At 40.8% G+C, this 26,444-nt stretch overlaps 1 protein-coding gene across 2 annotated transcripts in view; it reads left to right on the top strand.

Annotated features, from left to right (window-relative positions):
* ADAMTS3 (ADAM metallopeptidase with thrombospondin type 1 motif 3) overlaps positions 1-26,444 on the top strand; it is a 3,677,303-nt gene that overhangs the window by 1,568,340 nt on the left and 2,082,519 nt on the right. For both annotated transcript variants that reach the window (XM_044061162.1, XM_044061161.1), the window contains exon 10: positions 8,939-9,114. In XM_044061162.1, the coding sequence (XP_043917097.1) occupies positions 8,939-9,114 (176 nt within the window). The remainder of the gene's footprint in view (positions 1-8,938; positions 9,115-26,444) is intronic.

Below are 26,444 nucleotides of genomic sequence, written 5' to 3'. Positions count from 1 at the left end.
GGATGTCTCCTATATCTGATAGTTGTTTTCCTTTTCTTTTCATGACATATACTACTAATGTTATTTGCTTTAGATTGAATTTTATTTATTATTTATTTATTTATTTATTTAAATTTGTTGACCGGAATTTTAATTCTTGTAGATAAGTTATGTAGATATATGGGGAAGGTGGCTAATGAGTTTATCTTTATTTTTTTTTAAGGCTAGACAAGTTTTGTGTGTTAGAATTTCATTATATTTTTTATTTAATTCCTCTATTTCTTTTTTGACTTCTGGACAATTCTGATTTTTTTTTAGATTTTGCTGTCAAGAGTCTGGTTTGCAAGTCTGTTGATTCCGATTCCCACTCTCTAACTTTGTTTTTGTACCAGCTAAGGGTCTTACCAAATAAATACGCTTTTAATGAGTCCCAAACCATGACTCTACTGATTTATGTTGTATTATTAATTTCAAGAAATAATTATAGTTCTGACAACATCCAGGGTCTGAATTCTTTAATTTTCATGATATATGATGGAATTCTAGTTGAGAGGATTAGAGGTTTAAACTCTATTTGGAGCTTCATTATCAGAGAGTCATGATGTGAGAAGGGGCATGGAACTATTGAGAAGTTGAGGATTTTTGTTTGTAAATCTTGAACTATGAATAATTTGTCTATTCTGGTTTGTGTTCCAAATCTATTGTCTTTATGGGAAATAATAAGGATTTATAATCTTTTACTTTAAAAGTGTCTATTAAATGAAATGAATCAATCCATCTTTATACGGATTTTAAAATAGCTGCTATGTGAAAAGACTTCTTAGTAGTTTCAGAAGCTTCTGTGGTACAAATAAAGTCTCCTCCCAGTACAAGATTTCCTTTATAATTGTTGGAAATAAAATCTAGGTGTTTTTAACCATTCCTGCTCCAGTTCCTGGGAACCAGTATAGATTAACTAAGGTCCATAGTCTGTTATTAAATTTAATTATAGCAAACACTAGTAGACCTTCTTTGTTTTCATATTTTTAAATAACTTTTGGGGGGTGATTGTTTTTTTCCAGAGAATTGATACTCCTTTTGTCTTTGTTCTGTTGGAGGATTGAGCTAAGACTGTATAGTCCTTAGGGTTCCAAATAATGCTATCATTAGTCTTAAAATGCATTTCCTTGGAGACATACTACTTGTGCCTTATTTAGATTTAAATATTTTAGTAAGTTTGATCTTTTATTTGCATTATTTAAGCCATTAGTATTTAATGATAAGAATGTTAAATCCATTTCAAGTTATTGTTGGAAGAAACATTTTGCTTCTATTTTTTTTTTATTTAGATTATAGTAGTTATACCATATTCTCTGATAACATTGAATACCATTTTTATGTGTGTAAACGTGGGAGTGTAATTTAATGTTCTTTCTTCTTTGAATACAAGTAGGGTAAAATTCTGGTCAGGCTTTAAAAAAGTACTTCTATAAAACACGAATTCTAAAGTATCAAATACAAGTAAATATGAATTTCCCATTCAACATGGAATGAAAGTCATTCCTAATCCAGTAGATAAAGATAGTCTATTGGATTATCACTCATACCTTTAACCAACAATATCAACTGAGCTCCATATGTTAAATTATTATATGGAGAATTTTCTTAAGAAATATGAAGTTCTATATTATTCTATTATCATTATATAGTATTTTATATATCAGGATGGAATGTTAGTAGTGTAAACAATTATTATGTTGACTTAGAAAATATCCAATATGTAGTTACCCTTAAGAGATCCCAAATATGTCAGATATGTCATTACGGATAAATTAAATGCAACAGAGGAGCATACACTAAATAAGCCAACAACAAATAGATTATTACTGAAATAATTTGACTAAATGGACTCTGTAGGAGACAATGAGTGATTACCAATGAAATATGAATTTACTATAGGTGTACTGACTTCCTTTACTTTCCCACTCTTCAGGTCACCAACTTCAACTTACACTTATGAAAAGACATGGCTTATCAGTGGTATCCTGACTCTGGGTAGAGGTGCCCTACATTCTAGTGTGCATTGCTTTTACATATATATAGATTTACAAAGTGGAGTCTAAGAATGAACTATGATCATCCTGACAGTTCCTACCCTGCATAGGGCATCTCCTGCTTCCAGAATGAGTAATCACATCAGGTCTGGAATGAATGTGTAGGTACCCATATGGTAATCAAGACTTACCTTAGGTAAGTATTAATCAAATAGTGTTTAGAGCATCTTAAAGAGTTCTTGGGGCAGTTAGAATACTCTTAAGCCTCTCCTCCTTTGACCAAAAACAGAGATTTCCCTTCCCTTTTTCCCTTGTTTTAAATCAGTACTAATAAAAGAAATTCAGCAAACATAGGTAAACAGAAATAACATTCAGTAGTCCATCTTGTACATGACTCGCAATCCATTAAACAAGTCAGTGACTAGTATCACTTTGGTAAACATTATAAAGACAAATTAGAAATAATTTCCTAGCTCTTTAAATTTTCTGATAAAGTAAAAAGTTAACAATAAGCTATTTTAACTAAAAGTGTAAAGCTTTTCAATTTTTCCTTGCATGTATACATTTCTACTTGTATTGTAATGTCAATAGCTGTCTTTGAAATCTGTACAATACTTCACTTCTTCAAATCATTCCTTTTTCAATTCAGGTTTTGTTTTGTCAAAACGGCAACAATATTTCAAGGGCACAATTAATATTTAGACTGATGTTTCAAATAAATAACTTGTCATTTGTCAATTGAGTTAGTTTAGAATGTAGGGTTAGTGCAAATATAGCATTTTGCAAAAATATGCATTTGTTTGTGTGCTCTAGAGATTGTCATGTGCAAGTGACATATATAATGTAACATATATAGAGTGGATAGCTTATGGATTCAGATTGTTAAAGTAAGTTATGCTTATTAATCAGGCAGTTTCATTTCAGTTCACAAGTAATTTGGGGACATTTCAGTTGAGTTTCCAGGAATGTGTAGTCCAGTGTGAGTAATTTATAAAGTATTTACAAGTTGTTCTATTAAGTTATCTAATTTACCCTTCATTAGATTGTAGTTGTTCTTGTTTGCCTTTCGGCTTTTTCCCGGTAAGGGGTCGCCACAGTGGAACTCCGGTCTGCTAATGATTGGCAGTAGATTTTTATGAAACGCCGAGGTGCCAGCTCGACACCCAGCCTTCAACGAAGGCATGCCCATTTACGCACGCATGTCTTTTCGAACACTGCCCAACCGCGGGGAGGACATGCAGACTCCACACAGAAGGCACTCCCAAGCCCAGCCGAGAATCGAATGGGAGAACCTCTTGCTGTGAGGTAACAACGCTACCCCCTTCCTTAGATTGTAATTCAGTTTAATAGCTAAACAACATTACTTTTTTGTTATTTGTTATCTGTGAGGCTAAATGCACTTTGCAGATTCACAAAGTCCATAGAAACTGCCACAGTTGTTTTCTGTTGCCATGACAACACAAATAATAACAGTTCCTAATCAGTGAGTGTTAAAAAAAAACTGAAATAGTTCACAAAGCTGATAGAAAGTAAAGAAAGCTTCACTTCTCACAAGCAAAAGTATATTTTTACCTCCTTTTATATATTATGTTAATATTATAGGAAATAATTCAACTGGCAGTATGTATATAAATGAAACATTTCAGAGTTAATCGCTAACATGCCCCGTAACCCATTAAGCATAACAGTGTCCAATATTAATCTAATAACTATTGTAATAACATCTGAGTCCATTTTTCCTCATAAACATGTGCCACAATTCATTAAACAAAGCAGAGTATAACATCTGTCTAATAATCAGTATAAAGACAAATAATAGTAATTTCCTAGCTCTTCAAACTTTCTGATATTGCAAAATGCTGACAGTAAGCTATTTTAACTGGAAGACTAAAACATTTCAATACTTCCTTGTGAATATACATTTTTACTTGTACTGTAGTGTCAAGAACTGTCTTTGAAATCTATGCATTACTTCACTAATTTCAAGTCATTCATATTACAGTTCAGATTATATTTTGTCAAAATGTCAATAGCATTTCAAGGGCACATTTAATATTTAAACTGATATTTTAAATGAATAGCTATCAGTTGCCAAGTGAGTTTGTACAGAGTGTGAGGTAACTGTAAAGATAACATGTTGCAAAAAGTAATATGTATCTTTTCATGTGCTCTAGAGACCGTCAATTTCAAGTAACATATAAAATGTAACTTTTACAGTGCAGACAGCTTGTGGAATCAGCATGTTAAACTGAATATTATACCATGATCCCCCCAAAACGTGCACACTGATTGGCCAGCGTGCCCGTTGTAAATCGAGTTATACTAATGGAAAAAGGTCCGGTCGCCCGGACTTTTTTCCATTAGTATAACTCGGTTTTTTAAAACACTGTCTCGCTATGTTAAATGGGTTTAACATAGCGAGACAGCTTTAAAATAAGCAACGGAGATGTCCGTTGCTTATTTTAAAACTGTCTCGCTATGTTAAACTCATTTAACATAGCGAGACTAAAAAGCAACGGAGATCTTGCTTTCTCCGTTGCTTTTGCCCAACTCTGATGTATTGCGCGGCGCGCAGTACATCAGAACTGCCGGATGCCAGACATCTGTGGAAGGGCAGTAAACAGGCATTATACTATGCCATTATTTAAGAAAAGTAATAGTTTCTTTTCTTAAATAATGTCATCGTATAATAGCAATAACCCACTTCTGGGTGTGGGTAATGCTAAATTTACCCACGGTTGGCTTTGTTTGGTCCCTCGCCCTCGGGACCAAACCACGCCAACCGTGGGTAAATTTAGCATTACCCACACCCAGGCGTGGGTTATTGCTATAATACTTCTTAATCAAGCAGATACATTTAAGTGCACATGTAGTTTGGGAACATTTTAGTTGTGTTTCCAGGAATATGTAATCCTATGAGGATAAATCATAAAATTTATACAAATAGTTCTATTATGTATTTATTTTACCTTGATTAGGTTGTTTTTCGTTTTAATAACTAAACAACATTTGTTGTTGTTTTTCTTTCAGCTTTTCCCAGTTAGGGGTCGCCACAGTGGAACTCCACTAATGATTGGCAGTAGATTTTCTTATGGGTGCCGAGGTGCTAGCTTGATGCCCAACCTTCAATGAAGGCACGCCCATTCTACGCATGTCTTTCAAACGCCACTCAACTACGGGGAGGACATGCAGACTCCACACAGAAGACGCTCCAGCCGAGAATTGAACGGGAGAACCTCTTGCTGTGAGGCAACAACGCTACCGCTGCACCACCACAGCACTAACAACTAAACAACATTACTTTTTTTATTATTTGTTATCTGTGAGGCTAACTGCACTTTACAGGTTCACAGTGTCCTTAGAAACTGCAGCAGTTGTGTACTGTTGCTATGGCAACACAAATAGAATGTGAAGAAAGCTTCACTTCTCTTAACCAACAGTGCATTTTTCCCGCCTTTTTTATTTTTTTATTTTATTTTTTTTATATATTTGTTAATATTTGTTAATATTAAAAGGAAATAATTCAAAGGACATATGTACATGAATGGAACATTTCGGAGTTAATCACGAACATGACCCCAATCCCAATAAGCATAACAGTGACTATCATTAATCTAATATATATTGTAATAGCAATTAATTAAGTTCACTATTCCAATTAGTCTACCTTAAAACTAGATTATTTTAGACTGTTATTTATCTATGTATAGATAGTGAGTTATTAAATATATACAGACTATATATTAGTATAGTAAATAGGAGAGAATTTAGAAAGAGAGACAAGATGCAGTTAAAATAAATAATGAGAAAAGAGCGAAGAGAGAGAAAGAAAAGAGAAAATCAAGAGAAAATACACACATACTATGTATGTTGATTTACAGTATAAATATTTTATGTGCTATATAACCCCCCTTTGTGAAAGAAAAGTGCCCTGTTTTACATACCTGAGGTAATGTGAAAACTCTCATGTGTCATCCAGTTTCAAAAAATATAGATAAAGATTCCAGTAGTTAGTTACCTTTGTTTTAAAATTCCAAGCAGTAAAATTGGTCCTTTAAAGTAATGTTAAAACAATTCATATCATAGTAGATGCTTTGAGAGATTTGGCTGTAACAGTATCAGTCTTTTGCTCCTTCTTTTTGACGTCTGTCCAGACATTTGTTTCTTTTGTTCTCTTGAGAGAAAGTGACATCCAATCCATATCTTCTGGTAAAGTAGTTACATTATTAGTTTTAATAAATGAAGAGGCTTCCTCTAAGTCAATAAAAGTCCTCATCTCGTTGGCATACAGTATTATTATCTTAGGTGGATATGCAAATTGTGCCTTGATGTTATTTTGTTTCAGAAACTATCATTGGCCACACTTCTTTCCTTTGTTCCATTATTCTAGACGAATAGTCGTTATCAAATCTTATCAGGCTCTGTTTATATTTTAGAGGTGCCTTCCTCCAAGCAGATCTTAAAATCAGTTCCTTGTCCAAGTATGAAAGAAATTTGATAATTATTGACCTAGGAGGAGAGTTTTTCGAGTTAGTGGCAGGTTTTCCAAGAGCTCTGTGCGTCCTTTCAATGCCAAAGGAAAGTCCTTCTTTTAAATTTAAAAAGTCAGGGATCCAGCTTGATGAAAAGGAAATAATATCCTCACCTTCTGTCTTTTCAGGTAATCCAAAAATTCTGATGTTATTTCTCCTCTCCCTATTTTTCAAGTCATCTACTTTATTAACCAACCAAGTGTTTTGTTTAAGAAGCAGTTCTTTCTGTGTTTCCTTTTCCTTAAGAATGCTTTCTAAGTCATTCAGAGAAACCTCTATTCCTGTTATCCTTGTCTGGTGTTGTAGCATTTCCTTGAGGGTGTCCGCCTGTTTTTGACTGCTTGTTTTAAGATTTTCTAGATTATCTTGAAAATCATCCATCTTCAAAGACATCTCCTGCAGGGTAGATGTCATCTTTTGTAGTTCCTTCTTTAAGGCAGCATCCTGGTGAGAATTCCTTGAGTTGCTTATTTTAACAAGTGATTATATATCCAAGCTTTCTGACAGGAAATTATTTGTAAAACTTCTAATTATGTAAATAAGTCCTTTATCTATAAGATTTTATACTTTGAAGAAAAAAAAAAAGAATATTTTTTCCTGTCCTATTTAACTAGTCATATGGAGCTCTAAAATACTGATGCTTTCAGTTAGCCATTCAGGCTCCACCCCCATGTCCAGTTGTTTAGACGTTTGATTAGAATTTAAAGTTCAGTGACATTACAGTGCATTAACCGTAGCTGCTTGAGGCAATAAAGCTAATGTACTTGGCCTTATGTTGTCATGAGAAAAGGTTTACACTTAATTATATAAAGAGCGTTGAATAGAGAAGGAGAGAAATGTAGTAGTTTAGCAAAATTATAAATTTAGAGATTATAGTCTCACTAGCTGTCAGTACTATTCTGGAAAATAAAGCTTCTTGCAATGACACGATTTGTGTCTCTGTGACCTTCTTGTGAGACATGCACTTAAAACATTTATACATACATTCTAGATTTCCTACAAGGGAATGACAAGGGGTCCAGCATATCTCAATATCTCAAAACCGATTTTTGCTTTGAAACTGTATATATTTGTTTATATATATATATATATATATATATATATATGTAATATATTTTGATTCTTTGCATGCGTGAAATCGTAGTATTCCAGAACTTAACGTATACAGTGAGTTTGATGTTTTGTCATCTAATCAGTTTGATCAGTTTGTTCTTTTACAGACTCAGCCTTATTCAGGTCTCAAAGTGATGACTTTTTGATAATTTTTCTTTACAACTTCAGTAATGTTCAAGTTTAGAAGTGCATTAACTGTTTCAGTGCCAGACTGAGCAGATGAATATAAAGCATACATGCAAATCTTTTGAGTTAGTTATGAAAAAGTAAAGAAATGGAGTGCTATAATAGTTTTAAGACTCATGGGCTGGCAAATTCCCTCAGTAAAAAAGGTGGTGAATGTTGTGTTGCTTTAACAACAGACATCAATAAGCATGCGGAAAGTTTTATTTTATGTTGTGCTTCATTGAGTCACTCAGTAAAACTGAGATATTGCAAAAGGAGAACTAGCCAGCTGAAGGGAAAAATCACAGAATTAGTAATATGTTTTGAGCTGTCTTGGATTCATTGGCTAAGGTGCTTTGCCTGTAAAACCTCGGCCTCACTCATTTAAATTATTGATTGCTTTACAGCTTATTGCTTAGTTCCTTATTTTAAATGCATGACTGAGCAGTTTTACCATGTTGTTTACCTAAAGCTGCTATTATGAATTTACATTCATAAAGTCAGGTAGATTAGATTACAATATATCAATGAAAGTCCTAGTTAAGTGCTGATAGGCCAGATGCTCTGTGTATGTTCTTGTATTTCTTGGTGGTGGTTATATGGAATGCCAGTTAGGGCAGCACTGTGAAACAAAATGTTTACACACTTTAAAGCTTCAGCAGTGTTTTCCTTTATGTATAATAAATTAAATATATGTTTAGTGATTTGAAGAATTGTGTCATTGATTTTTTTTCAGTATAGACTTACAAATTTAAATAGCAATTTCTTGCTTAAATTCTTAACTCACAGTATCTTGCAAAAGGTAAGACTGCACTGCCTATTTCAATAATCCTGGCAGAAAATAGTTGAGTGGCATAAAAAACTTGCAAGAAGTGAAATCACCATACTGTCATGGCTGTGAAAAATTATGCACAGTACCATGACTGTTTCTTTATTTTCCAGCTGAAACACAATATCAGTATTTTAAAGAATACCTTTATCTGTGCTAAAAGAGATTAATTATAAGTAAAAAAAATATATTGCTTTACACTTCAGGGTGTTCGGACTATGTCTCTGCATTTACTATTGTTAACATATTATTTTTACTTTAAGAAATATTTTTTTTCTTTCCATTAGACCAATGAACGGTGGCAAGGACTGTGGTGGTATGAATTATGAGTATCAGTTGTGTAACACTGAAGACTGCCCCAAATATTTTGATGATTTCAGAGCACAGCAGTGTCAGCAACATAATTCCTATTTTGAATACCAGAGCACCAAACACCACTGGCTGCCTTATGAACATCCTGACAGTAAGTAGATATCAGAAGAAAAGCAACTTTCTGTTGTGTGAGGCAGAATTCTGAACAGCAGTATGTGTACTGTGTGCTAAAGTCTGTAGTGGCAGTGCATTAGGTCTTTAGTCATTAATGTCAACCTGTTTCCTTAGGAAAAATTATTCTAATAGTGTGCTAATGACCACATTTGGTGGATTCTAATTTGGAAGAGAGTTTAACTTGTTTACCCATTTTTGATTTCAGTGTTCTGTTACAGGACAGTTGTAAAATAATCTATTATACACAGTTAACAAAAGTTTGTATTCTAACTTCCAGTGGCTGCATCCTGAGACTTTCCACATAATCCAGTTATATCCTCACAGTTCAGGCAAATGCGGATATCTCTAAAACCTAAAGAAGTGTAAATGGGAAACTGTCCAACACAATAAAATCTTTACAATGGTTACATTACTTACATTCTTGGTCTTAAACTGGATTTTATAATTTACAGTAATGCAGTAAGTATTTTTGTAGTGTTTTGTGAAGAATTACACCACCTCAGTAACCATTCAGAGATAAACACTGCTGTGACCTTGGGGCTAAGCAGTTTCATCTGTGTTGCATGGTTGTTGTAGGGTTGCCACCCCTCCTTTTTTTTTTTTCTGGACTATCCGGAAATCGATTCTCTGGTAGTCCAGAAAACACTGTACAAACTCTAGTATTCTGTTTCAGAAAAGGAAACAGACTATCGGAGTTTGTAAATTGGCTGATTTACAATGCTTTTTTACACAAAACTATAGTAAATCAGCCAAAAGCAGGCATCAGGAGCAGAAAAAAAGAGGCCTTCCCCACCATTTAGGTTCATAGGTTCATGTGTGTACTAGACTAATGGCCCTGGAGCCTTTACAAGCCTAGCCCATAGGATTACCCTGGCATTGTGCCACCCGACCTTAATTCCCAGTGCCTCTGTCGAGTAGACCCTCTGGAGTTATCCCCAGGGTGGATTTCCCATCCACTCATCAGGATTTCTCTTGAAGAGGGTCAGCAAGGTGCTCTGCTTGACTTGTATGGGAAGTCTATTCCATAGCATGGGCAGTCTCTGGGTTATGAACCTGTCCCTCCAGTACGTTCTGTTGATTGTGGTAATGAGGTTGAGGTCTCTGGAATGTGTGGTGTGGAGGGATTGGGATTTCTTTGGATGTAGCAATTCTAACAGAGCTGAGTCATACATGGCTTTGTTAGTCAAGCATAGATCACCTCTAAATAGGCGATATGAGACGAAGAATAGTTGGAGTTTGAGTCTGTCCATATAGGACAAGTGTTTAAGGCCTAGGATCCTGTTTGTGAGGAACTTTTGTGGCCTCTCTACTTGTTGCAGGTGTCTAGTGAGGTACATGTCAAATGGGGTATTGTACTCCATGACTGGCCTAATGAGGGAAGAGTAGAGAGAGACAATGACCTCTTTCTTCCTGGATGCAAATCCTTTAGTAATGAGATGTGCCACATAGGAGGGCTTTCTGACCACAGTTTCAATCTGGTGATCAAAGGAGAGGTTGCTGTCAACCTGTGTTCCCAGATCTCTTATAACACCTTCTGTGTTCAGTGGACTACCATCAATGTGGTAATTCATGGGCAAAGGGGATGACGACACATTTTTTGGCATTGAGCTTAAGGCCATGGTTCTGACACCAGTCGTTAGTGTCAGTGAGGCCATTCTGTAGGATGTTAACATCACTTGGGGAGTTAATAATAGCTCCCAATTGCAATTGTCTGTGAACTTTGTCAGCCAGGGTCCCTTCATGTTGGCCTGGACTTCAGAGAAGTGGATACCAAACAGGAGAGGACGCAGGACCAAACCCTATGGGACTCCACTCATGACTAGTCAGCAGTCTGACTTGGAGTCAGCTACTTTCACACTGTGCGTTCTATCTGTGAGCCAGTTTGTAACCCACCTAGTGATATAGGGGTTGATCCCTAGATTAGTGAGTTTTTCTATGATTCCTGATTGGGGAATGGTATCAAAGGCCTTGGCCAGATCAAGGTAGGCTGTATGAACCACCTTGTCTTCATCCACAGCTCTGGTAACTGACTCAAAGAAGTCAACCAAGTTGAGCAGGCATGATCTAGCCTTCACAAATCCAAACTGTGTGGGATCCAGAGTTTGGAGATTTCTTTTATCCTTGTTTATTAGATCTATGATGATGTGTTCCATAGCTTTGCATATCAGACCCATCAGGCTAAAGGGTGATAGTTCCCGGGGTCTGTAGTCACTCCTCCTTTGTGGAGAGGGATGTCTGTAGCAGTGCGCCATTCGGTAGGGACAAAGCCTGAGGTGAGGCTGTGACTGAACAGGGCACCAAGGTGAGGTGCCAGTTCACTCTGTAGTTCATGTAGAACACAGCCAGGGATATTGTCAGGTCCCATGGAAGCTGTATTCTTGGCCTTGGACAGTGCTGTTTTAAACCTGTGCAGCAGTAATACTGGGTGCCTGGCAATCTACTGGTATTGCAACTGGTCCTTTGGGGGGGGGGGGGAGTAAAGTTGGCACTGAATCTGTCAGCCAGTATATTGTCAATATGTATTGGCTCGGTATAGGAGATACCGTTGTGCAGTAGCTCATAGCAAATCTGGGTATTGCCATAGATATTCTTTACATAACTATAGAAGGCCTTGTGGTTGCCTTTACTATCTGCTGCAATTCTATTTTCATAGCTAGCTTTAGGGGATTTGATGAGGGATCTCAACTTTTTGTTCAGGCTGATAAGGGAGTTTTTCCAGTCATGGGACTTCACCTTTTTCTGCATCAGTTTCCTCCTTCTGTTGTAGAGTTTGTTTATGGCAGGGGACCACCAGACTGACTTCCTTTTTTTGGAGGAGAGCATCTTGGTTCTATTGGGTATGGGAGATCCAAGCATTTGTGTTCGTACAGTGCATTGGTGTATGATTCAGCAGTCATGCAGCTATTCTCCATTTGCATGGGTGCCGTGAAGTTAGCCACCTCTGTTTTTAGGAGCCCAAAGTTAGCTTTGGAAAAGTTTTTCATGGTGGTTACCTTTGCAGGGGGGGGTGTGGATTTCCGAGATGATTAGTTTGTGGTTGGATCTAACCAAGGTGGAGTTAACTATTGGTGTAGAGCAGTGGTTGCCCATGTTAGTAATGACCAGGTCAAGGATGTCGCTACCTCTAGTGGGGGTAAGAATGAATTAATGAACTCCAGGAAACATTGGGCAAGTGTATTGGTACATGAGTAGTTTTTCCAGTTAATGGAGGTGTAGTTGAAGTCGGCTAGTATGAGAGTGTTAGGTTGTACATTAATATTCTCCAGGGTACTTAGGAATATGGAGTGCGAGTCTTGGGACATGGTTGGGGACCTATAGCAGGGTACGACCTGAATTGCTGTGTTACCCAATGTTAACTGTACCTGAAGTATCTCTGATGCGTTATGTTGGGCTACCAATCTGGAGGTGTGCGCATTCTTTATGAATATGGAAACACCAACGTGTTTGGAGCTTTGGTCCAAGTTCTAGGGCCAAAGGGTGTGGGAATGAGTTATAGCCTGGTAGAGTAGGGTGTGTTTCTGGTGCCTTGAACGAGGTCTCTGTTAAAGCACAAATGTCGATGTTCTCCATTTTAAGGAGTGTATTGATGTCATAGTGACTTTAAAAATGGGTGGAATATGGATGGGAGAAAGGGCGGGGTGGGCCGGGGTTACTGGTGATGCGAGGGGTGTGACCTTATTCTGGTTTTAGCCACAACGAAAGGTGGCAACCCTAGGTTGTTTAGATGTTTAGAGAAATATGAAAACTATACCGATATAAATAAACAGTATATAAACAACATTTAATATCTCTTCAGCTGCACTATGTAGAAGATAAGTGCCAGTGCAGTTGCGTGCCCATCATATAAGCTTTAAGATGTCATCTTTCAGTTCTGTGGATCATGGTTTTGTAGCTATTAATGTAAATGTGAACAGGTAGTATTAGATGTCTTGAATGATCACTAGGATTATCCTGGAAAAATGCCTGCAGGTGTCACTATGGCATGACTTGGATTTAGCAGAATATCATAGAATTTGATGGCTGACCCAAGTAGGATTGGATGAAGCTGAATACTGTGAGGCAGGAAAAGGTACAGGGTCTAGTCAACATCTTATAAAAAAATTTAAGGGACTTAGCTGAACTTACCAGAGTCCTTCAGTAAGTCTCCATAGAGGTGTAGTCCTAAAAGTCTTTTTCCCTTTTTAATTTCTCAAACTCTTTTGGGTTTCTAAAACCATAACAGAAATGGACCCCTTTCCTAAGTCAAAGTACCATTATAGTACATGAAATTAGTATTGTTTCACTCTTTGATGTCAGCCAAAAGCGCTCTTTGCAGCACCTGCAACGTGCCCATTAATGACTCCTCCTGCAATTCATATGGAGTTACGTGTATTGATAGCATATCTAAATATGACTGTAGACTTTTTTCTAGGAGACCCATTGAGCGTACTACTATTGGAAATATCTGGGTATCTTTTTTCCACATTGCTGTCGTTTCTGCTCACAAATCATGTTATTTTATAACGTTGTGTCTCTGTACACAGGACACTGTTGTCATTGGGTGTGGTGATTTCAGTGAGCAATTATACTTTTGTCTTCTTTTCATGGACCACTATATCTGGTTTTCTAACATCTATCTTTTGAACTGTTGGTAGTGGATGATCCCATGTGATGTAGACTTCATCATTTTCTATGATGCTTTGCGGCTCATGTTTCCAGTGTTTTTCAGCTACTTCAGTACAATAATGTTTGTGCAATCCCCAGTGCAACATTCTCACCACATTATTATGCCTTTCAGTATACAGTCCTTCTATCATTACTATGTTGCAGCCAGCAATGAGGTGTGCAACTGTTTCCAATTCTGTTTTGCAAAACCTAAATTTGTCTGTTTCTCCCACATGTTCAATGGACTTTGTAAACCAACGTGTACGTAGCCCACTATCTTTTGCCGCCAATGTTAACCTTTCATCTCTTGGTTTGAATTCGCCTCTCCTTAACCATTCCTGCATTTGTTCTTGATCAACATGAGGTTCTTCCAGAAGTTTTCTATACTTGTAACTATATTTATGCATTTCTCACATTTCTTGCCTTCTCATCTGGTCCTTCACCTTACATTCTTTCTTTTGTTTTTTGGCACATTCAGTTGCTGCCTGATATTTATCTACTTCTGGTTTGATTTCCATTCCTGCTTGACACCGATATGCTTCTGCTACATTAAGCAGAGAAGTCATCTTAGATTGATTCTCCTCATGCTTTAAAGCTTTCACTACATTCTCATCTTGTGAGGTCAGCAGATATGTGTGGAGTCCCACAGTTGCAGATCTATACATGTAATCAATTTCAAGGAGGCCCATCCCTCCTTTAGAATGGGGAATATATAATCTCGGTATGCACTGATTTTTATAAATCATTTGGTGAGCATGAAGCATTCTTCTTGTTTTCCTGTCTAATCTATCCAACATATTTTGGGGCCAATCAGTCACTCCAACACTGTAAGTTAGGACAGGAAGCAAATTGGTTTATATATTTTATTCCTAGATGTCAGTGCTGTTTTCAGGATTAATTTAAGCCTTTTGAAATATTCCTTACTCGTATTTGTTCATGTTTTATTGTTGATCCTTCTTCAATTCACAAATATTTATACACTCCTCCTTGCTCAAGTTCTTTTGTATCACATTCTTGTCCCAAACTGATATTTTCCTGGTGTTGCAGATGTTCTTCGTGTTTCACTGTTGCAGTCATAACTGTAGGGTGCTCCTGCCGGCAGGCAGCCCGAGGTCGGCCAGAATCCCAAAGTCTGGGTCCGGCGTCAGCTGTACAAGCCAGTACCCTGAAGTCAGTACGCTCTGGTACATAGCCGTCAGCCGACGCCATCTTCTCCAGTCTTTCTTGCCGTGCGGTGGAAAGCAGCTCGCAAGTTGTTGGTTGGCGATTTTCGAACAGCGTATTTTGTTGTTGTCGGTCCGAAGTTCTTACTTCTCTTCTCAAAGCTAAGTACCCCGTTGGGGAATCTTTTTCTTGTTCCTCCGATGTCAGAAAAAGTTAATAATTGTATAGCGTGTGGGAAACAAATACCTCATAAAGATTTCCACTCTTACTGTCTACCTTGCTTAGGCCCTGACCACGACGTTTCTTGTTGTCGGTTCTGTGCCAGGTTTAACTCTCGTACTATTAAGCGTAGGTACGATTGGGCTTTAAATTATTTTGGCAGACGCTTCAATTATAGAATGTCGTCGGACACTACCGGAGTTCAAAAGAAGCGCAAAGACAAAGACAGGCCTCCGAGGTCCAAACAGGACTCGTTGCAGCTGGAGCCAGCATCCAGTTCGGCTGTCGTCAGTGAGGCGCTTTTGCAGCCCCTGTTGTCCGCCACTTCTGAACCGATGGCCGATACGGACTCCCATGGGGAGCCATCAAGGCCCACTATTTTAACTGCTGCAGGACCTTCGGACGTCGCTCCTTCAGATGGGTCCGGAACCGCTGTGCAGGTACCGGCTTCTGAGGGGGTTTTCAGGCCTACTCACATCACTATCTCAAAGGCAAAGGCAAAGACAAAGACTCCTGTTAAGTCTAAAGTTTCTGCTCAAGCTGCTTCTGAATCCACTCCCAAGACACAAAAGCAATTATTAAAGATGGCTGAAGATTTGCTTACCATGATTAGGGGTTCTCACCCCCCTCCTGAGAAAAGGCCTCGACAGAATGTTACTCTGGATTCCTCTGACCAGGCTTCTGTATCTTCTGTTTCTTCCTCAGATCAGGACTATTCCTTTCCCCCTTATGAGGATTCGGATGCTGAGGACTCTTTACCCTCGGCCTCTCCGCCTGAGGATTTCTCTTTTGGGGAAACCTTGCATGAGATGAGGGAACATTTTCATTGGGAAGGACAGGAGTATTCTGCTTCCAAGAAGAGGCTTAGGGAATTTCTTCTTCTTCCCCAGCATAGGCCTTTAGCTATCCCTCCTGTTTTGGATATTGTAGAGGATGCTTTTTCTGAGGCTAATTTGAATCCTGATTCCATGCCTCCTGCACCTTCTAAGCCTGATAGATTTTATAGGGTTCCTGACTCTCATTTATTTTTATTTAAAAACCCTTCTGCAGATCCTGAAACTATTTCTCAGGGCTCTAAGGCTGTTAAGGTTGCTACTTCTAAAAACCCTATTCCCTCTGAGAAGGATTCTCGTGCTTTAGACAGGTGGGGAAAAAAGGTATATACTTCTGCTACCCTGTCTGTAAGGGCTTTAAATTGCCAGTTTCATATGTTTAAGTATCAGCAATTTCTTTTGTCTGTTTTAAAGCAAAAGCTTGCTTCCCTTCCTGCTTGTGCAGAGGATAAGGAACTTCAGGATGTATTGCATGCTACTGAACAAGTGAACAAGCATAGTTTACATTGTGGTTTTGATGCTTTGGATGTTTCTTGCAGGGCGGCAGCCTCTGGTACTGTTATCAGGAGACATGCCTGGCTACGTGAACAAAGTTTACCTGAGCAGGTTAAGGCTAAATTATTAGATGCCCCTGTTCAACATGATGTTCTTTTTGGATCCAAGGCTGAGGAAGTTATTAAAAAGATGGAAGAAAAGGCAAAGTCTATGCAAACTGTAAAAGATTTCTTGCAAGTTCAGCCTCCTAGATTTTCCAGGAATTGGCCCTCTAAAAATTGGTCCTTTCCCACGTCTGACAGGCCTCAAAGGGGAAGATATAGACGCTCCAGAGGTCGTGGTCAAGGTCAGGCCTCTTACAGATCTAGACAATGGACTGCTTCTTCACCTAGTAGGGAAGAAGACAGATCCCAATCTCAAAGAAAGCAAGCTCAATGACTCTCTCGGTTGGGCTACAGGACCCCTTCACCTGGATGCCCCTCTCGGAGGAAAACTGTCTCTTTTTTACGAAAATTGGACTCATATTACCCAGGACAGATGGGTATTGGACGTGATTTTAAAAGGTTACAAATTCCACTTTTACACTTTACCAAAGGCTCACGGTTGGCCAGATCTGCGAAAACATCAATGGTCAGAGGCCTTAACTCAAGTGGATGCTCTTCTGGCCATGAGAGCCATAGAGCCTGTTCCACTCTTGGAGATGGGAAAAGGTTTTTATTCAAGACTGTTTCTGGTTCCCAGAAAACAAAACTCATGTAGACCTATTCTGGACCTTTCTGTGTTAAACACCTTTTTGGAAATTCCAAAATTCAAGATGCTTACTCTGCAGCAACTAATTCCAATGCTCTCTCAGGACGCCTGGATGGTGACATTGGACTTAAAGGAAGCCTACTTACATATTCCCATCAGGCAAGAACGCAGGAAATTCCTCAGGTTCAAGGCAGGTTCGAGGCACTTTCAATTCTCTGTATTGCCCTTTGGTTTATCTACTGCTCCCAGAGTCTTTACCAAGTGCCTGGCACCAGTAGTGGCTTACTGCAGACTTCAGGGGATCCAGATTTACCCCTATTTGGACGACTGCCTTATCCAGGCAGACAGCAAAGATCTTCTGCTTCAACATCTGGACTTTGTTCAACGTCTTCTCCTCCTACTGGGATTCTCAGTGAACACAAAAAAGTCACATTTGATCCCTTCTCAACAAATGGTATTCTTGAGAGCCCTCTTAAATACAACCTTACAAAGGGCTTTCCTCACTCCAGAAAAACAAACTCAGCTGGCTTCTACTTTCAGCACCTTAGCAACTCTATCTCAGCTCACTGCAAGGAAATTCCTGCAGGCTCTGGGCTACATGGCTTCTTGCATTCTGTTGATTCCAAATGCAAGGCTTCACATGAGAAAGCTCCAATGGTATCTGAAAAGTGTATGGTCACAGCATCACCACGATCTGGATATTCTGATTCCTCTGATCCCCTGCCTTCAGAGGGAGTTCCTCTGGTGGTCCAGGGTATGCACTCTAAACGAAGGAAAGCCTTTTTGTCTTCCTCAACCTACTCAAATCCTAACCACGGACGCCTTGGATTATGCTTGAGGAGCACACTTTCTAGACAATTGCCAGCAGGGAACCTGGACAAAGGAGCATCTTCACTGGCACATCAATCTGAAGGAAATGTTGGCAGTTCAAAATGCCCTTCTAGCCTTCAAGAGCCTTCTACAACCAGGGCCTCTGCTAATTCGCACAGACAACACCACGGTCATGTGGTACATCAACAAGCAGGGGGGGTTCTCATTCATATCCCCTTTGCAGACTAGCTATGATGTTATGGAACACAGCTCTAAACTTGAATCTACATCTCCAGGCTCAATTCATTCCAGGGAAACAGAATCTCTTAGCAGACAGCCTGAGCAGAAACATTTCAGATCCTCACGAATGGATGTTAGACACCAACTTATTCAACAGGATTACTGCAATTTGGGGATGTCCCCAGATAGATCTGTTTGCATCCCATCTCAATCATCAGCTTCCTCGCTTTTGCACCAGGTCCTTCCACAAGACAGCTTGGAGAGTGGATGCCCTGTCCTTCAGTTGGAGAAGCCTTTCAGCATATGCCTTCCCTCCTCTTCCTCTACTACCTCGGGTATTACTGAAGATAAAACAGGACAAGCCCAAGTTCCTCATCTTGATTGCTCCAAATTGGCCTCGACAGTTTTGGTATCCAACTTTAAAGCACCTGTTCTTGGGGCCTCCTTGGATTCTCCCACTGAACCCTTCGCTTTTGTCCCAGCATCAGGGTCAGTTACTACATCCCAACCTCAAGACCCTTTGCCTGGCAGCGTGGCTCTTCAAAGAAATTTGATTTCCTCTAGTCTTCCCAAGCAAGTTTTGGATGTTCTTTTGGAAGCTAGACGGCCTAGCACTAGGAAATCCTATGCCTCTAAATGGAAGAGGTTTTGTATTTGGATGCAGGGCCGAGGCTCGGATCCTCTGGTACCTGATCTCTCTTCTATTTTGCTTTATCTTTCAGAACTTTTATCTAAAGGACTTTCTTTTTCTTCCATTAAGATTCATGCTTCTGCTATTTCTGCGCATGTCAGTTCTGATCCTCCAGTTTTTTCTCATCCTTTGGTGAAGCAATTCTTGAGAGGGGCTAAAAATTTGCGGCCCCCTAGGACCCCTCCTGTCCCGGCCTGGGATCTTAATTATGTTTTGGAAAAACTAACTTTGCCTCCTTTTGAGCCTGCTGCATCTTCAGATATTAAGTTTTTATCCTGAAAGACTGTTCTTTTATTGGCATTGACCTCTGCCAGAAGGGTCTCAGAGTTGCAAGCTCTCATGGCTGTGGAACCATACCTTATTTTCCATCAGGACAGAGTATCTTTGAGGACCAATCCTACTTTCATGCCTAAGGTGATTTCGAAAGTGGCTTTAAATCAGACAATTCACCTTCCTACTTTCTTTCCAAATCCTCAAAATAAAGGGGGAAGAATTTTGCATTCATTGGATGTGCACAGGCAGTTACGATTTTACCTGGACAAGACTAAAGAGTTCAGAAAGTCTAATCAATTGTTTGTTTCTTTTGCCTCCAGTTCTCTTGGAAAACCTATTTCTAAACAAACTATTTCCAAATGGATTGCTTATGGAATCAGATTTTGTTACACTCATCATGGGAAACAGTTTCCAGGTACCATTAGAAGTCATTCTACTAGAGCAGCTGCCACTTCTACAGCTTTCCTCAGAGGAGTCCCTATGAAGGATATCTTGGAAGCTGCCACTTGGAGTTCTGTGCATACTTTTTCCAAGCACTACAATCTCCCCCTGTTTTCTAAGACCAGGGCAGGCTTTGCCTCTGCTGTTCTGCAGGGTATTCTTGCCTCCCCTTCTTCTATCTAAAGCCTCCTCCCCTATTACACTGCTTTGGGATTCCACCCTACAGTTATGACTGCAACATTGAAACACAAAGAACATAGTACAGTTGTGTACACCTACCATAAATGTAGATGTTCGAGTGTCTTCACTGTTGCAGTCGGGGTTTCTCTCCCTCCTATCCCCTCTTTTTTCTCCCTTTTCCTTTTTTGTGGTGTATTTGTGTTTCCTTGTTGGATTCATTTTTGTTTTGTTGGGGACTTCTGACATCTGGGGCAAGAAAGGCTGGAGAAGATGGCGTCGGCTGACGGCTATGTACCAGAGCGTACTGACGTCAGGGTACTGGCTTGTACAGCCGACGCCGGACCCAGACTTTGGGATTCTGGCCGACCTCGGGCTGCCTGCCGGCAGGAGCACCCTACAGTTATGACTGCAACAGTGAAGACACTCGAACATCTACATTTATGGTAGGTGTACACAACTGTACTTTTTCCTGCTTTAAATATTGCTTTTGCACATTTATCAAGACCAAATGACATTCTTATAGCATATTAAAGTTTTGACAACTTGCAGTTGTGCTTTCAGTTTCTCATCTGATGAGCTTTATGGTTTTAAATCATCGACAAAGAGAAGATAAGAAGTCTTTACAGTTTGTTGTTTTCTAGGAGCCAAATTATAGCAGTGGCCTAAGCTGTTAAGTAGACAGCTTAATGGGTTAATGGCAAGGCAGAATAGCAGTGGTGACAGAGAGTCACCCTGGAATATCACCCTTTTAATTTTTATCCCTGGGATAATAATCTGTCCTTTATCATGGTTTAATTGCAGAGTGGTCTGCCACTGTTTTATGGTCACTGTAATGAGGTCAATCAGTGTAGTGTGTATCTTATACATTTTTAAGCACTCTTTTATCCATGAGTGTGGGATACTATCAAATGCTTTTTTGTAGTCAATCCATGCCATACTTAAATTCTTTCCCAGTTACAGTTCTCCAGTATGACTTTAACAAAAAATGATCCTTTGTCCATATGACTTTTTTATTGTCCTTTTTGTTTTACTGCCATAATTGAGTTTTCTTCTAAATGACTATAAACCTTGTCATTATCAATTCCCATTTATAGTTTATATGTCATCGGAAGGCAAGTTATTGGTCAATAATTTTTAAGGTAGCTTGCAGGTTCACTCTTAAGTAGGAGCTTTGTTTTGCCTGTTGTTGGCCAGGTTGGTGTCTGTTCTGGTGCCCTTATAAATAGTTCTTACTCATGGCTAAATCCTCTCTCAAAGATGTTAATACTTTTAACCAAAAGTTAGGTACTGTATCTGGGCCTGGGGTTTTCCAATTAGAGGCTTTTCTTATGTAAGGCTGAAATGAACAAAAATGTATGATGTTATGTAGTCCAATCTCGCCTACATTCTTACCCGTGGGTTCGGAGCCGAACCTCGGCTCTGACTTGGCCATACTCTAGCTCAAAGTCTTCAATTGGCTCGTGCCTAAGCGGTATCCCATGCTGCAGTTTACCTATTCCCTAGATCTCATTTGCTGCTCATACAGCTCGGACGTGGTCTCGCTCTTGGCTGTGGCTAAGTACAAATGTTCTACTATTTGTTCAATTTATTAGCTCCAAAAGCTATTTTAATAGCTATTGTGTGTGTGTTTTTACATTTAACAGTTTAGTGAACTTTCTGGTATCCCGTTTTACCTGGTGTTTATGGGCTAGGCCCATTTCAGTTAGAGGACCTAGTCCTCTGCTGGTTTTTTCCTGTGGTTCTTGTTCTGATTGTTTAACAGTTTAATCCCCCTTGGCAGCATTATTCTTGTGGTCTGACTGTTGGTTGTTCCCCTGTTGGTTTTTCCTGGGCTAGGCCTGTTTAACTTAGAGGACCTAGTCCTCCCTGTGGTTACCTCATGGTCTCTACGCCATTTGAGTTAGAGGCTCTAGTTTCCTGCATTTCTTGTTTTCTGTGGTGAAGGTGCCCCTACTGTTTTTTCCCCTGTGTGTGTGTTCTTGTCTCAACATGTCCAAGGAGTCTAAATAGCACAGGCCATTGCGCTTCAAAAAGTGTGTTAAGTGTAACCACAAAATGTCTTTGACAGATGGGCATTCTGTATGTGTGTATTGCTTGGGGGCTATTCATTTACAGGAATCCTACTTGTTCTGTCACGCTTTCAGCCCACGCGTGCTGCAAGAGAGGAAGAACAAGCTGATTTTGAGAGGATTGCTGAAACCATCCTTTGAAGAGGATTTGGAGAGATCCTCTAGTTCAAAGTCCTCTCCTTCCAAATCAGATAAAAAGTTGGATAAAAAGTCATCTAAGAAGCGCTCTCCAGCTCTGTCAGCCTTCTTGGAGCCACCGGATAAAATCATTAAGACTACTATTCCTTCTTCGGCTCCACTGGCTTCGGAGCCGATAGAAGACAGTGCTTCGATGATGTCTACATCGGCTCCAGGTTTATTGGAGCCTAGGTCAGATGTGTCAGTTCAGAGCCAGTCTGCAGTTTTTCGACCGGTCTCCCCGACTCGTAGGTCTCCCTCTATAGGGAGATCCAGATCCCCGACCATGTCCTCTATACCCTCCAGGACACTTTCCAATACAATGTCAATAGAGTGGCGACAAAACTGTTTCAGTCATCAGTGTTGGCTAAATTGCTTTCGGCTCCAGCCCAATTGGCTCCAGAGCCCGTCTTCCCTTCATTTTTGGCTTTTCCTCCCCTGGACCTTTCTTCGGAGCCAGAGCTGTCGGTTCTGTCTGATGCCTCAAGATTGGCACCAGTTGCCCCTTCTGGCGTCTCTGCTCAGACCCTGTCGGCGCCGTCCATGGGGTCCAGGGTCCACAGCTCGCCGTTCGGTGCCGAGAGGGAGGTATCGGGTCAATCTTCTTCAGCTCCAAGCCTTCCTCTTGGTGCTTCGGCTCGGGTGAGCATGGACTCGACATTGGCTTCGGACCCTATTTCCTTGGCTCCAAGGTTGTCTTCTGCGGTTAGTTGACCTTCCGAGCTGGGGGGATCAGCTTTCAAGGTCATGAGGAGTGTGCTGGCCAAGTCATCAACTGCATCCTACGGTACCAACACTCTTCCCCCTCCAGCACCGATATCAGTATCAAGTCACCCTCTATCTAGGGACAGCGGAGACCTAAGGCCTCAGGATACCTCCATGGATGGTCCCCAGCTTTCTGAAGCCTCCTTGGGTTTTTTACTTGAGGAGCCAACCAGAAAGAGAGTGTGCAAGAGGAAGCACATTGACTCCCAAGATGAGTCCCTCACATCTGACACCGATCTCGAGGAGTCAGAGCTGTCCCCTAAGTCATCTTCTGATGATATCTCTCTTTCAGATATCTTGGAAATACTGAGACAGAGAAGCGACTGGCCATCTAAAGCCCCTTCTGAGGAGGAGTCGGTGTTCCTGAAGGCCTTTAGTTCCCAACCCTCCCCCTCTTGTCTTTCTCCCCCATTCGACGAGCTCCTGGACCTCGTTTGTCGAAAGGTGTGGGAAACTCCGGACACTGTGGAACTGGTCCCTAGGAGACCCAACAGGTTTTTGTCTGCTCCCCTGATAGAGAATTTCTTACGAAAGGCATTCCAGTAGATGCCATGGTGGTGGCAGCAGCCATCAAGAAGGAACTTGCAGAAACTTCAGCTGCCGTCCATCCCCCTAACAAGGAGTCCAGGGCTATGGACAGGTATGGGAAGCATGTGTTCTCTTCAGTGGCCTTTACACTGCGGTCGCTGAACTACTTATCACATTTTACACAGCTCCAAAGAGGTCTCCTAAAGGAGTTGGGAGATTCTCTACAGGGTAAAGTTTCTGATACTGTGGCTCAGAAAGTCAATGCACAGATGTCTACCCTAAATTCTATTGCTAACTCCTCCATGAGGCTGATCTCGTATGGAGCAAGCAGGGCTGTGGGTTCCGGAGTTTCTCCTAGGAGACACTCCTGGATATGCCTGTGCAACTTTGCAGAGGCCTTCAAGTCTGCCTTCACCAACGTGCCCTTTGATGGTTCATCCTTATTTGGAACCAAGGTGAAGGATACTCTCACTAGGTGCGAGCAGGAAGGAAAAACCCTGTCTGCCGTGGGAGTCCATTTTTCCATGCCTTCTAGACCTTATCCCAAGGGCTAGAAGGGGGGGGAAATGTAGTTCAGAAAATCGCAGAGGTTTTTTCATGAGACAGAGTGATTCCCCCTCCAGAAGCAGAGAAGGGGGTGGAAATTCTAGAGGCAGAGGAGGCCCGCATGACCAGGGGACCGCAATTCCTTTTGTGGTTCCCCCTACCAGCGCTCCTGAGAGGAGGCCCGACTGCGCATCTCTGGAGCCAGTCAAGGGTCGTATTTCTCTATACCCAGAAGCCTGGCGAGACATCACCCAAGATAAGTGGGTATTGGAGATAATCTCCAGAGGTTATCACATTTCCTTTCTTTCATCTCCTCCTCAAAACAAAAGAATCCCAGATGGTCCACCCAGTCAAAGGGATTATGCAACCTTAGAAGTTCAAAAGTTGCTGTTAAAAGGAGCCATCCAGCCTGTCCCCTCAGACCAAGTAGGATTAGGGACTTACTCCAGATTCTTTTTGGTGCCGAAAAGAACAGGGGACCTGAGACCAATTTTGGATCTCAGCCGTTTGAACCTTCATGTAGAGAAGTCCAAGTTCTGCATGGTCACATTACAGTCAATTCTCCCGTTATTAGGGAAAGATATGTGGATGTGCTCCATCGACCTCAAGGATGCTTACATATAAAAATGGACAGGACATCCAGAAGTCACCTACGCTTCCGGCTGGGAGACGGTCATTTTCAGTTTTGTGTCCTGCCCTTTGGTCTCACCACAGCTCCCAGGGTGTTCACCAAATGCATGGCAGTGGTAACAGCTCACTTGAAATGTATGGGATTCCAAGTGTTTCCGTACCTGGATGACTGGCTCCTGTCTGCCACCACCAGGCATCTACTACTACAGACCAGGGACACCACTATTGCACTGTGACAAAGTCTGGGAATCACCTTGAATTGGGAAAAGTCTGCATTGTTGCCCTCACAGCGTGTCACCTTTATCGGCGCTGAATTAGACACAGTGCTCATGAAGGTTACCCTGCCAGAAGAGAGAATTCAGGTTTTACAGCAACAAGTCTACACTCTACTACCACTGAGGAAGGTCAAGGCAAAAGTGGTCCTCCAGCTGTTGGGTACCATGGCTGCCACGATTATGCTAGTCCCTCTTGCAAGACTTCACATGAGGATTCTTCAGTGGCTACTTTTTGCCCACTGGTCTCTTCAGCACCTTCCTCTCTCCCATCTTATTGTAATAACCGACAGGTGCAAGCAGGATCTGCGCTGGTGGCTTCAGACCAGCAATCTCAACAGGGGTATGCCTTTCATTCTTCCTTCTCCGATTGCCACTGTGACCATGGATGCCTCCCAGATCGGGTGGGGCAGGCATTATCTCGGCAGGACTGTCCAAGACACGTGGCAGGAACACGAGATCCATTTGCATATCAATCTCTTAGAGATGAGAGCGGTGCTATTAGCGTTGCAAGCACTTCACAGCTTTCTTCCTCTTAGGACAATTGCAATCCACATGGACAACATGTCTGTGGTCTGGTATCTGAACAAACAAGGAGGAACCAGGTTGTATTCCTTTGCAGAGAGGCTCTTCAAATGTGGCAGTGGGCAGTATCTTCCCAGCGCTTTCTAGTGGCAACGCACATTCCGGGGAAGTCCATCGTGATTGCCAACAGGCTGAGCAGAGCTATTCTGATGCCTCACGAGTGGTCCCTGAACGAACAGGTGGGGGACTGGATTTTTCGCAGATGGGGTCAGCCTTGTTGCGATCTATTTTCCAGCCTCCTCAATGCCAAATGCAGCAGCTACTTCACCCTTATTCCCCCAGAAGGGGAAACACCCAGGGATGCTCTAGTTCACGATTGGCCCTCCGGTTATCTCTATGCCTATGGAGTTGCCTGTGTTTTTCCCTGAATTGTCTAACAAGGCAGAATTTAAGTTTCATCAGCTGGATGTCCACAGACAATTACGTTTCTGTTTACATAGAACAAAAGCTTTTAGAAAATCTGACCAACTTTTTGTCTCCTTTTCGGAAAACAGAGTAGGGACTTTAGTTTCCAAAGTAACTCTGTCCAGATGGATTTCTAGCTGCATTTCCTTTGTCTATTCTTCAAATGGCAAGGAATTACCCTTCAAGGTAAATGCTCACTCTATGCGTTTGGTGTCTACTTCTACTGCCTTTCAGGCTAGGATGTCTATGGATGATATTTGTGCTGCAGCTACTTCGGCATCTCCTCACACCTTTATTAGTCATTACAAATTGGATCTGGTATCAAGGGGCAGATCCTCATTTGGTTCCACAGTGCTCAGGAGTATTATCCAGTGAGCCACCCAAGGTCTAGGTGCTAGGGACACTGTCCCACATGTAAGAATGTAGACAAGATTGGACTGCATAACATCAAGAAGTTATGTACTCACCATAACGTTCGATGTATATAGTCCATCTCGCCTCGCATTCTTACTAACCCACCCACCTACCCCTTTCTGGAGGACCTAGAGGTCGAGTCTCTGGTTTCAGCACTCCTTCTTGATATGTGAGTT

The sequence above is a fragment of the Protopterus annectens genome, chromosome 2.part0 (genome assembly GCF_019279795.1).
Source record: "Protopterus annectens isolate FY-2018-M chromosome 2.part0, PAN1.0, whole genome shotgun sequence".
NCBI lineage: Eukaryota > Metazoa > Chordata > Ceratodontiformes > Protopteridae > Protopterus > Protopterus annectens.
Note: the sequence above shows the minus strand (reverse complement) of the source record. Positions and strands in the feature narration are given on the sequence as shown.